General features: G+C 36.2%; 1 protein-coding gene across 5 annotated transcripts in view; it reads left to right on the top strand.

Annotated features, from left to right (window-relative positions):
- NPAS3 (neuronal PAS domain protein 3) overlaps positions 1 to 13,881 on the top strand; it is a 628,549-nt gene that overhangs the window by 439,037 nt on the left and 175,631 nt on the right. For 4 of the 5 annotated variants that reach the window (XM_075753987.1, XM_075753986.1, XM_075753990.1 and 1 more), the window contains one exon: positions 132 to 221. The exons of the other annotated variant lie outside the window; for it this stretch is intronic. In XM_075753987.1, the coding sequence (XP_075610102.1) occupies positions 132 to 221 (90 nt within the window). The remainder of the gene's footprint in view (positions 1 to 131; positions 222 to 13,881) is intronic. 5 annotated transcript variants of the gene reach the window in all.

Raw genomic sequence — 13,881 nt, 5'->3', positions numbered from 1 at the left:
ATCAGAACATTTTGCTCAATTTGTTCTGCGATGCCTTTGTTTTAAACTATTTCTATCTGGAATTCAGAATTTTTTTATTAATCTATTCACTTTTTTTTGTTGTTGTTGTTGTTTTTTTCCTTACTCTGTAGTCCCTGGATGGATTTGTATTTGCACTAAATCAAGAAGGAAAATTTTTGTACATTTCAGAAACTGTCTCCATCTATTTAGGCCTGTCCCAAGTAAGTACATGCTTTTGATTCTCAGACATATTTGTGTAATGCCTTCTTCTGTTTATTGTTCTTAAAGAAATAATAATTTGGTTTCTGTATTTTGTGTGGATTGTTGAATTAGTTATTTAAAGTTACACCTGATTCATCTTGAGAAGTAATTGACAAACATATCTATCAGTATTGGACATTGAGATAAGACAAACTTGTGCCTGAAAACTTTTTGCCATGAAGGATCATTATTAATTTATTGAGAACAAATGAAGTTTCTTTTCTCAGTTGTTTTGAACTTTAAACCTCTATACCTGATAGGAAAGGGACACATTAATAGTACTTCCCTTGTGTCCTATTACTGGATGTTTATGGAATACCCTGCATTATCCAGGGAGCTGACACGATGACAGGGAGTCATTTGGAGTCAAGAAATGCTGAAAGAGACCATTAAAATGTCTTGCAGGGAGGGTTCCAACAAGGACACATTTTGCTGCTTTCACAAACGCTCACTAATATGAAAAGACAAATTTATAAAATGTAATAGTTTACTATTATTTCTTTTTTTTTTTCATTTAATTGCTGACAACTGTTTTTCAAAGATTAAAAGGCAGGACAAAAGTCAGGGGAAAGTTGCTTGTTGATGCTTATTCCTAATCCTACAGCATGCAGAAATGTTTAGGAAGGATAGCTTCTTTCTGCTTGTACTTAGAAATGCAGCAGAAAGATTTTGCATGATGATTTTCAGAGGAGGATAATCTACTTCTATTGCAGTCACCCTGAGGAGAAAAAGAAAAACTGAGATAATATTTATTTCAGGTCCCTTAAATTGGGACCCATACTGCTATGAGGAGGCAGCTATTAGCACTGGCAACTGTCAGTTTTGCTGTACCCCAGCAACAATGAAATGGGAAATTTTAACATTTGGTGCAGAAAAAGACTAATTTTAAATATTATCTGGTGAAAATCCGAATAGAGGTTCATTAACTCCTCAAAGAACATGCAAGCAATTGGCTGTAATAAGTTCAGTAATTGTTATTTTGTGCTGGCTTTAGCAAACCAAATGATAGAAATGGAAACAGAGCTGTTTCTAACTCATATCAGTATTCTTGTCTCATTAAAGTCCCTCGTTTTGTAATAGACTTTAATCCCTGCCTTAATCTGTTTGGGAGTTAGTATCAAGAATCTCAAATTTTGAAATTGGTGCGCCACCATGTTGCTAATACAGTAAAGAATCAGAACTTTAATGTTTATTATTGTCTTGTGCTCATATTAATCTGTTTTATGCATAGTATCCAACGAAGTTTAATAAGCCAGTAAAGAAGAAGGATGGATAATTAGTTTAAGCAGGTAAATGCTAATTAGGAAACTCCTGAAAGGCATCCATTATACACTAGCTTAAAACAAATTTTACAGCCCTGGTTAGTGGTGTAATCCAAATTCTGTCAAGGCAACTGCATTTTCTGTAATTGAGATGTGTATGTTTGCTTTGCATAACAGATGGCTCTGTATGCTTAGACTGATAGCTAGGAAAATAATAATTGCATTATTCTGGCCAAAAGAATATTAGCTCTTGGGTTTTGGCCATTTCAGTCAGTCCTCCTGCCAGCACAGCATATGCACATATATGGATTGGATTTTCAAGGAAATTGATGCATCTGGAATAGTGTGGCCATCTGAAATATCATCTGTTCAAGAAAAATTTGGCTTTAACCCTATGCTAGTCTCTTGTTAAAAGCATTTTCTGCCACTGTCTTTTTAACTATACAAGTTGGTAAATCTTTCCTTACTCTGAACTTGCACCATCTTGTTCAGACTTTACGCTTCATCTTGGTCTCCATATACATTTCAAGCAAGGGTTCAGATAAATAAAGCAATTGTCTTTGCATGTTAGAGTATTTGGTATATCAGGACAAACGTTTTCTTGCGTTCACTACTGAAAGTATTGATGGGAAAACTACCAAAATTCAGAACTAGGACTGGGGATTTTAATACAATAATAGATGAAGTCTACTAAAGTATCTGTGATTTTCGCTGTTCTTCTCTTCTGTCTTTATGGAGACATTTTGTATTTCTCAGACCTACTGTATTTATATTTTTAGTATATTGTTCTCTTGGTATATTATATAGCTAGGTTTTTAATAAAGACAAAAGAAGTGCTGTAGCTACTTGTTACTAAATCATTATTCAAAGTGTTGTTTGTTACAAAAAATATTAGCAAGAATATCCATAAAACCATTTCTCAAACTGTACATGGAAATGCTGCTGTTTGCACTACAACAGTCTTAAAATACTCGTGAATTCTGAATTCCTGGAAGGGTGCTATGTGATACATGTGGTGTTGCATTTCTTGCACTGCAGGTAAACATTGATATATCCCTATCCTGATACTCACCAACTATATATTTATATAGAACCTCTAGGTAATTCTGCACTTCAGAAAGTCTGGATGAACATTATAAGCATTTTAATTTGAATCATCTTCAAGTGCTGACTTTGGAGTCTTACTTTCTAGTCAAAGGACTTCTTAGAAACTTCATCCTTGTTTGGTTGTGGGTTTTTTTCCTTTTTTAACTAGTACGCATGTAAGTAATGTACCATATATTTTGTACTTGCAAAGCAAAATCTCATATCTCTTAGCTAAAGGAAAATAGTCCTTGTACCGAATCTCAGCAGGTGAAAACAGTTTTTCACAGGACCCAATTTTTCTCTTTTCTGAACATTGAGAGCCAGCGGTACAAAACAAATGGATTCTGATGTTTTAAGATAGCTGCAGGGCTAATAGTAAAGAAATCTGATAAAACAATATCTTGGGAGGTAGCCTGGCAATGATGATAATAAAGTTACTCCTGGCAAAAATAAAAGTATATTTGAACAGTAAACAAAAATTACAATAAATACTCTTTTGACGTTACAATGAATGTACCTTGCATGTAGACGCTCATAGATATATATTTTTTGAACACTTTATCTTCCAGTGAATGCTAACCAAGAATTTTAAGTTAGTTTGGCAGACAAGCACACTGTGGAATTACAATCCAAGCAGTTTCAGAGAACATAGATGCATTTCAAAGTAGGGGGAAAGACACAAAGTTAGCTGAAAATAATGAGTCAGAGAAGGAAGAGAATGAAAGCAACAGAAGTGGGCCAAAATCTCCTGGTTATATCCTTAGTCTGTATAAATTGTCGTAGCTCAATTGTACTTGGGGCAAGCTGGAATAGTCCAACATACTTTCCAGTATTCAGTAGTTTCAGGAACTCTAGTATTTTTTTAAGACCCAGATGTGGCTAGAAACATGCAATACAGCCAGGATTTCTTCCCAGGGCTGGACAACATGACATGCGGTGGTGTAGCTTACCCTTTTGCCAATACAAACAGCTTTTTACACTGCCCCTCTGCAGTGATGTAAAAATGTTTTGTCTTCATATATATCTATTCTCTGACATTTTCAAGTCAGCAGGTTTTTTTTGATATCAGGGTAACTGCCATCTTTTTGAATACCCAGTCTCTGATTTCTCTTTGGAAAGGGGATGAGATTCCTAAAGTAGATGGCTAAAATGAGTCACCATATCTGGACATTGAAGAGGCACTTGAATCACTCCTTCAGGCACTTAGAAGTCAATATCAGTGCTTACCTAATAGATTCCAATTCTTTTGCAAAGTCTCTATGTTTGAGAGTTAGGCAAAAAATATGCTGAAACATGAACAGTAACAAATAGGGAGAAAAATCCTACCAGAACAAAGGATAGAATTGTCAGACATATGAGGTTTCAGGGTCAATAGAAAATAGTATGTGCTGATAAGCTGGCTAGGATACTTTTGCTTTCAGGAAACAAGTGCTACATCACCTCTCACCAACAGTTGTAGTCAACAAGGATATTTATGCATTGCTTCCCCTCTGTGAGGTCCATACCTTAAAGCAAAATATTTCCTACCTTTGCTCCTTTGTCCGGGACACAGACCAGGTTTGCAAATTGGCCAGTTGAAAAGAAAAAAAGGAGCAGTGCAGCTGCAGGCATAATAGGAGATAATGGATGTGAAGAAGGAAAAAAAAAAGAAAAAATTGTTGAGATTTTGTCCTTTTAAAACCAAGCAGGCAAAACCAACAGGTATATTGGAAGTGTACTGCATTACTAGTAGCATAACCTATCTCCTCATTTTGGCTTTCTGTGCATTTGTTCTATGAAATGGCAAATAAAATTACAGCTACAGCACACAAGTACAAGGTCAAATAAATGACAGTACTCAGTCTATTTGTGAAGCTATTCTGAAAAGGAACCATGGTGCCAAATGTGGTTTATTTGAATAATAAAGAAGAATTAGATTCCCCTGATAACTTGGCTGAGGGCCAATAAATCACTGGAGGTTAAGAATGCTTTGCAACTGCCATGTATTTCTTTTGCTTTTACGAAGCACAAACCTCAACTACTATGCTCTACCTGTTTTTCAATGCAAATCAAGTTGAGGTTAGTAGATGGTTAAAGGATTGTTTTTGTGCTCTGTTTGCTTAAAAAATAATGTAAAGCAATCTTGGCACTTGCATTCATTCTGTAAGTTCTACCTTATTTTCCCCCTGTACCATTATCTAAACAAAAATAATTATAATATTTTTAAAATCTAAGCAAAAAAATAAGAACAAAAGCCAGGAACTTCACAGGAAAACTACATTTTTTAAGCAAATCTAGACAATAGCCAATTGAGAAAAGAGCTTGCTTTTTTTTCTTGTCATTGTTTTAGTGTTCTGAATTTAAATGCCACTATGTAGAATGATAATTTCTGCACATTTAGTAAATTGGTGCACTAGCATTGATAATTTTTAATAGTTTGTCTCCTTTAGAAATTACTAAAGAAAAGCCTGGGAAATTCTGTGTTGGTCATGTGTTTTTTAAAGAAGTTTTTCCCTTAATGTTTAGCATATGAAAGTTCATTTACTCTTATCTTTTGTGCTAAAAGAAGTGAGCAAGGGAGGAGCTCTATTGAAATAGAGCTGCTCTGAGGATTTTGAGAGCAGTAAGAAAATATAAGTATCAAAATAATTCAGAAACAGTACAAGGCACGGTGGCACATTATCAATTTACAACATTTAAATTGATAAATGCTTGGTGGTGAAGGCCTACAAGGGCACTTTGAAAAGCAAATAGCGACCTGGTGAAGAAATTGATTTTTCCCCCCCGAAAATGACTGCATGATGCATCATTTGACTGCATGCTGTCCAAGTGCTTGACAGAGATAATCTCAGCAATCCCACGGGTGACCTTATCGTTCTCACCAGGGCAACTTTGTCTAGGTTCTGACTTTGTGCATGTCAAGGTTTCTTCAGGCAGGATCCTTAGGGGGAAAAAGTTCCTCTGTTCGATCCAGATATTGAACCACTCTTCAAGGCACTCCCCCACCCCCAAAAAGCCAAGCTTGTTTCTTTTCTTCATAATTATGAATGAACCGAACAAGAGAAAATATCTATAGACACAGTATCTTTCCTGAAGCCATTATTGCCTTTTCAGTGTAGCTTAGCTTAGCTCTTAAAGGAGAAAGGATACCTGCCATTAGAGGTTATCAGACACAGTTGAAAGGCTCCAAAACATATGGCACTCTTCTACATAACAGAAATATCCTACCTGCTTTCTTTCACACATTCAGTGTTCACAGCTTTATTTTTGCTTGGGAAAAGATTTTGCCACAGTCACAGTATTTCACATCAGTGCCTAATAATTTTTTCTGTTTTTTTTTTTTAAAATCCCTATCCCAACCCAAGAACTTTTAAGACAACTCAAGTGCAAATGACAAGCTGACAGAAGTCCTGAGCATCAACATCAATATGCATAATTTTGCATAGACACTTTGTAACAACCTTCACTGTATGGTCTTGAAGGGATCCAAAACACTTTGCCTGTTTTAGCTGGTTAATACAAAACTGGTTTTGTCTAGTAGAGAGGAATATATTGCCCAAACTGTGAAGAATAAAGGCATGTAAAGATTTGCAGGATTTTTTGCAAGTACTTTATATAACGAGCAAACTGTTTTTCATGTGCAGTTAGTAATTGTTAATTATAATTACTGATTAGGAACCTATTGAAAGCAGCAAACGTTATGCTCTGTTTGGTACCCCAAAGCTGCTTCACCCACTGCCTTTGACACCCCCAGTTCACCATATTCAACCTCTTTTACCTCTTTCTTTCATCCACAACATTAATTCTGAGTGAACAAGACGTGCTTCCTTGCTTTTGACAAGATTTGCTGCAGTCTCATGCGACAAAAACCCAACACTCATTCCAGATTCAGAAAGTAGGATTTATAACAGCATTTTAATTTAATGTTGGATGTCGAACATATAAAGAGATCACAGTAGTACTAGAGCTGAAAATTGATGCCTTTTTTATTAGTGTCCTCTCAGAAGTGGGTGAGCCGCTGTTTGTGCAATGGAGCACAGAGCACCACAGTCAGATGAATGAGGATATGCTATCTGCAAGGAATCATATTTCAAACCACTGTCTGCTTCTATTGATGTGCTCAGAGTTGAAAGGTTATGCTAGTAAATGCCATCAGAATTTTCAGCATTAGAAATCTGTGGAATAATCCGCTGACTGTCACTTTGTAGTCAGTCCAAATGCAGTGTATAGTGGTGCTTTACTGATTTTTTTAAACTTGAAATTAACTTATTGTTACTGATCACGTTGTTTTGCTTATTCTTCTGCAGTGTGTTTAAATACTGCCAACAGTATTGTCTTATAGGCTCCGCTGAATATAGCTCTCTGTTGAGTTAACTAAAGGAATCCAGAATGTCATTTTACATGAGAATCATGTTCCCTTATTTATTCTTTTGAACATATTTTACCAGCCATTGAGGCTGAAACATTGAAAGCCTTTATGCAGAAGGGATTCACTGGTTAAAATGAATCACACAGATTCTCTGTGCAATAAAATATAGCCTCATTGGTTTAACGCTTGAAGGCTGAAGACTTTTCATGTCACTTAATAATTTCTAGCATTTGATGTTAAAAATAAGATTTTGATAAGGTATTTTCATTGCAGTTGTTAACTCTTTCCAGTACTAAATAAGTAAGGCTGAGAACATTAGTAATCAGACCATTTGCTTTCTGGTGGATGCGGTGTTTTCAGCTTGTTTTAAGGAAAATGTCTGGGGAAAATGGTTAAGACAATTTAGCTATTTTACGTTTTTATTTCCTATTAAAACAAAGACAGAGATTTTCCCTGAATTAACGTTCGTATTATCCAAATTAGCTACAGAGTAGTTTGGTATCTTTTTTGCATTGCATTGCATTGTAACATATTTGTGTGGAAGTTGGAGAATATTCTATATATAGTCACTTAGTAAAACAAACAGCTGTGGAATAATTGGGGGAGAAAAACAGATACTGGTAGGAAACATACAAATTTGGCATAAATATATTTTCCATGCTAGCCTGGCACATTAGAAATGGGAGGAAAAAAACCTCAAAAATTAACTACGTATTTTACCTTTTAAGAGTAAGGTCAAAAAAAGTCATTCTACTGGTGAGTGGTCAAAATTTCATTTCTAAAAATAAATAAATTATAATTAATAGATTTTGATTAATAATAAAACATGCTTTTGAATGCTTACAAAATGGACTGGTTCTTTTTTATATCTGTACTTGAGTCAGAGCAAGTGAAAATCCTGACTCAAATATTCTGCAATGTATGAAATGATTCAAGGTTTGTAGCAGTGAAATAGTATGGGTTCACTTGGCAGAATTCCCATTCCAAGCATTTCAGAAAGGGTAGGTCAGGCCACAGAAACTCGAGGATTGGCTTAAGGTTATGAAATAAATAAAAGAATGCCTGTATATATTAAAAACACAACCACTGAATAGATCTTGGCTAAAAATAACCCTGCAAAAATAAAATAAAAAAAAAAAATTAAAATTTTAGACTCAGATCAGTTCAGTGATTTCTTCTGCTGTAAATCCTCACTGACAGTTCTACCAGTCCAACTAAGGGGTTGCATATGAAAGCACAAGTTCAGGAACAAGCAGCTCAGAACAAAGATAGGAGATATGTCTTAATCTGTTTTTGCCAGCATCTTGTATTATTACAGCCTCGGTCAGGGCTTTACATGTTCAGTTTTCAGTCAGAGGAATCCTTTTCTGGGAAGAGAGGATTGGTAAGAGAGAAACATTCCAAATTCTGTGGAGAAGGTCTTCACTGCAGAGTTAGCGGGGGATCTAACCAAGAGAACTTCCAAGTCAAAGGCTGATGGTGCTCAATCCCCAAGATTTGCAGTGGAAATTGAAGACAATCACGTCCATATGCTATTGCTCTTCCAGTGCTAATCTATATTCTTTGTTTCCCTGTATTTCTTTCTGGCATTTGAACCAGGATGCCATCCAAGAGATCCTCCACCCATGTTTCCTGTTGCGCAGAGGCTGACACCAGCTTCCTGGTAAAGTTACAGCGTGAGAGGGAATGTACCCAGGTTGCTTTCTGCATTTAGTGGACAGGGAAAAAGAGCATCAGAAAACTTGTCAGGCTTACTGTGAACCCATACTTTGTCTTAGCTGCTCAGCTGAGTTCCTCAACAGCATTCACATTAAAAGTTCTTTCTGCTGTTTGCTCATACCTTCGGAACTACCTGCATTAATCCTGAGGAATTCAGCTTGGAAGTTACTGACTTATTGTTCTGATGGCACTGCAGATGAATCCATAGAAGAGCCAGTTTAATGCCCTGTTACAAGCTATGCCATCAGAGTCTGCCATCAGGACCCATCCCAGGACACAGGCTACTGCAGTTCCATTGAGGATGTAGTTAAATGGTTTGGGAGCAGATGGAGCATGTTCTAGCAGTGCTGCCATAGCCAAAGCCAGCTATGCAGCAGAGATGCACTTCTACTGGCCACCAGGTGAGGCAGAAGAAAACTAGGACTGCATTTTCCCTTTCAAAAGACAGGGGCTCAGATGAGGAAAAAGAGTTGAGTGATAACCCTTCTTTGCCCAGAGTTAGAAATTTAAGGCAGAAAGGAAAGAGAGAAAATATCTTCAGTCAGCACTGAGGGGATATGTCTAAGAGCAAGAATTATCTTCTTCTCTAGAGACAGGAAGCGTGGGCATATGTTGGAGGGAGGGGGAACCAAAATAGTGTGAGAGAGACAGACAAAGGAAACATCTCCTCTGTGTGAGCAGACAGGAAGGGAAAGGTAGGGAAGAGACACAGCACCTCTGCCCCTACTCAGCAACTGAGAATCCGAGCTGTGAGAAGACATACTGCTTCTTCCTCACCAACCAAAATAAATTTTGCCAATCCTTGATATTCAGAACTCATGCTGCAGCATGAACTCAAATAGTAAGACTGGTTTCAAGGTATTAGGTGTATGAATATAATATTTGAAAGAGCTTATTAACATTCTGGGGTTTTTGCAGCCTTTATCACTTTACATTTCCAACTCTTCTTTTTTCCATTGACTACCATGAATACTGGAAGTTTACTTTTATATTTAAGAGATGTCTGAGACTTTCTGGGAATATCATGATTCTACAGCCAGGCCTTTGAAGCTACAATCAAACCTCACATGATTTGAAAATTGTGAGGTTTGGCAACAGTAAAATAGAAAGGGGAAATACTGGCTCATTTCTCTAGTTGAATGAGATCACATGGATCTATAAACTGATACGCTGTATCATGCTTGTACTGCTTTCCAGATAACTTTTGAAGCCTTTGCATTAATAAATCTACCCTTGTGCTAATAAAGTGTATGACAGTATTATTACCTGTATTAATTATTTTGTGTTTAAGATTCTGTCTTTGGGTCTTTTGGGTGACAAGAGTATTTTCTAGGTGAAGTACTACTGAATTAGGATGTCACCAGTATAGTGAGGTGTAGTCTATACCTTTTCATACTGCATTTCAGAAAGATGTCTCTTTTGGGACAGCACTTATTCATGTGTAAGTAGTAAATACAAAGCCACACACATTCCTGACATTCTTTGAACGACCCCGTGAAGCTATCCATGTGTTCTTGTTGAACTTTGTAACATATGCATAAGAAAGATATGATGAATATTGTAAATGTATCTCTTCCACATATTGAGGCAACATGTATGAGTCATGACTTAAAGTTTGTAGGAAGAGATGCTTCCTTTTTTAAAACTCATCAGTGCAGTTGGAGAAACAGTAGCTGTCCCTCCTGCATTTGTTTCTCCTGACCTGACATGAGTCTGATCCGCAACCTGTAAGTCAATTAAAAGATTTCACAGGTTTTTGAATGGTTCTCATTTTACTATATATTGTCAACATGGTGCTGATGTTACACTGAGAATAAAGAGATTTTCTGGAAGTTATTGAGCAATGCCTCTGTCCCTGTAAGTACCTAGTACTTGGAATAGGTGAGACTCTTTGATTACTCTTTTTTTGTTCCCTAAACTGGTTATAAACTGGTTGCATATTTTTAAATATTTTGGTCATATAATAGCTTGATTTCTTTGTCCTGTCTCCAAATGTGTCTATTCGGATTGAGTTAGCCTGAATCAACATTTTATTAATGCATTTTAAAGGTTTCCTACATTAATTGTAAATCCTATGTACTTTATTTGCGGCGACTTTATTTGTGGTGTAGATGGGATAGTGTCTCACCACTGAGAAAGATGCATTCCAAAGAACTGACAATCTTCAGGGGTCAGAGTGGTTGTCTAAAACAATGTAGTGGAAAACTTTCTTTATTGTGATAGGTATACATTTGAATAGCTGAATGTTTGGGAGGGGTGAACAATTATGATATTTTTATTTTAAAGCCATCTGTTTCCCATCATCTTCTGATTCAGTCTGTCTTCCTTGTTAGCTCCCAAATTCAGTTTTGATGTATTGTTGCTTAAGCGTACAGTGCCTTCCCATCAGAAGGCAATTCATTGGAAGAATTTAAAATAGAAAGTAATTCAGTCGCTGAAATGCACATAAGCAAATTCCAGTTTCTAGAGAGAGTTCCACTGAGATGGGCCTCTCTTTCATGCTCACTGGAAGTTTAAGGATTTATTTTTCCTGAATTTTGGCAGAAATGGTTCTACAGAAAGAATTTTGTACACTTCAAATTGGATAAGCTGACAAAGGCTATTCCAGATGTTTTGTTTGGCTAAATCAAAGCAGGCTCCTTAATACTTGGTCTTTTCTCCTCTTCTTTTTTTGATATCATTACACTCCTCTTGGTTTATCTACACTGGTGACTGTTAAGAAAGAACTTATGCATTTGATGGAAAGCCACTAAGATACGCAGACATAAAACAAATTATGCTTATGCCGTTCTAAGTGGTTAGGAGCTATTTAACTGGTATAAGCACATTAGTGCTGTACCTGATTTGGATAGTGATGTTGCTAGTTGTGACACAGTCCCGTCTGCATTCTCATGATGTTCTTGTGAAAAATCCCTGCAGATTAGCAAAGTCTGCAACCTCCCTAGTGAGGGTGCAAATTCATGTGAAATAAGAAGTGAAATTGGAAAAAAAAAAATTGCAGATATAAAAATGTAACTTTTACAGCTTGCTAATTAAAATTGACACTGCAGGGTTTCGAGAGACTAGGAAAGGACACTGCAATTTTAATATGTTCTGAAACCTTTTCAGTTGAGCAGACAAGAAAATAATGTAATTACTAGAATTCATTCAGATCTTTAGTAAACATACAAGTCTTCAATCTTAAATAGCATTTGTAGAAATTAAAGAAGCTAAACTGAAGCCATTTCTAAAATGTCACAACTGCTTTGTGTTACTAGATGATATGGACTATCCCTTCATTATCATCTAGAACACCTGGGAAGATGCTGTGAAAATAACATAGTATCTTTTAAAATAACTGTAAACCCCAAAGATTTTAAAGGACATTATACGTATGTACTTATATTTGCTATTTCGAATCAAGTTGCTGATGTGTGATATCCTTTATTATGGCATTGGCACCCATGTCACAGCAATATTCAGAATTTGCATATAAACAATCAGCATAATGGAATGGAAGTATAAAAATCAGGGATTATTATTATTATTTTAAATAAAATGCTTACCTATCCTGAAATGCAAATATTTATTCCATGTGTGTATAATTATAATATTCACATGATACCTGATAATTTTCTGATTCTCTTTTATAGTCTCATTTAATTCGTATTTATTCTCTTGCATCCACGGTCTTCATTCAACACTGGACATCTCCGTGAGCTGTAATACAGAGGTTTTTTTGGTTTTAACCTTCAAAGGAATTTAGTTGAGCAGATGCTACATTGAACTAGTCAGAGTAGAAAGGAAATGATACGGCTTTTAAAGGGCACATCTAGCATATCTACTGGGCTAAAGTAATTCTGGCAATGCTTCAAAGGATATAACTTTTTATGGTAAAGTAGGTAGGCTACAGAATGAAATCACATATGGCAAGCTGTCAAAGTCTTCCTACACATTCAGTACATTTATATAAGTGCAAATGGATGCTGCTTAGATGGAGTCTCTAGCAATTTCCTGTTAAATCTGCTCTAAGATTATCTGATATTATTTGACTAAATTATCTGTGTAAAAGCTGAGGACAACTTTTATGATCAAATATTTAGAAATTAGTTTTTTCTTTTTGGCAGATAATCTGAAATATGAACTGCAATTGTATTAACACTTGGAAGCAAAGGGCTTTCAGTAATAGCAATTATATCAAAACAGGGATAATGAATTGCTGTATATCAACTTGAAGAGGACGTATTTATAGGTCAATGATGTCAATAGCTATAGTTCTCATAGACACCTCATTCTTACCCTTTTATTCCTTGCTAATGCTAAGCAGACACAGTTTTAACTTTTAATGAGATTGGTGACTGTGAGAATCTCATTTTACAATAGGAAGGAATACATAGTTTGCGAGGGGTGGGTATTTTTCACCTTTCAAGTTTTAACAATAATAATTGTTACCCTTTTACAAATGCTAACAATTGATGATTAGCCATCCCCCTCCCCTGCTTAAAAAAAAAAAAAAAAAATCTAAGCGGTCATACTTATTACAAAGACAAGCTTTTAAGCTTTTTTTTTTTTAATTCTGTTAGTTGTGTTGTATAATGCTCTAGTGTAATAACAAAATGCAGGGTGCATTACAGATAGAATTAGCTCTATAGTTAGGAGTATGCATGCATATATATATTTATATATAATACATCTCTGTGTATGAATCTGTATGGATCTGTAAGCTTGAAAGGGCAGTCTTAATGTTGTGCTGACAAGTTATTTACCTCTGTCCTACACTGTCCCACAATAGGAGGAAGTAAGGAATGTCCAGCTGCAGCCTTATAGCCCTGAGCATGTACATTTGTTCTCTGACTTTGGGCCATGAGCATCCTGAAGAGCTATGGTAGGCTAAAGCATGTTTAGTTTTACTGGGGGACAGTGCAGTGTGGTTAGTGCTGTTGACTGTTAAAGGTTGGAGTCTGTTTGCCAAGGATGGAGTCTAATGAGATTTGGCCATTGAAATTGAAATCCCTCCAGACAGACCTTTATATTCATTACTTTGGCCCCGCTCTTATGCTTATGTGTGGTGGCTGCATGTGTTCCCATCACAGTGCTGTGGTTTCGTCCCCACCCAGAGACTCTGCATGCCAGACATGGGTAATCAGCCCATCAAGTTATCCACATCTTACAGGATCCAAGAGCAGAAAAGGAGTTCAGAAATGCACAGCTTTGATGAGGTGCCTG

Source organism: Balearica regulorum, chromosome 5 (genome assembly GCF_011004875.1).
Source record: "Balearica regulorum gibbericeps isolate bBalReg1 chromosome 5, bBalReg1.pri, whole genome shotgun sequence".
Taxonomy (NCBI): Eukaryota; Metazoa; Chordata; class Aves; order Gruiformes; family Gruidae; genus Balearica; species Balearica regulorum.
The sequence above is the reverse complement of the archived record's forward strand: the minus strand, read 5'-3'. Positions and strand labels throughout refer to the sequence as shown.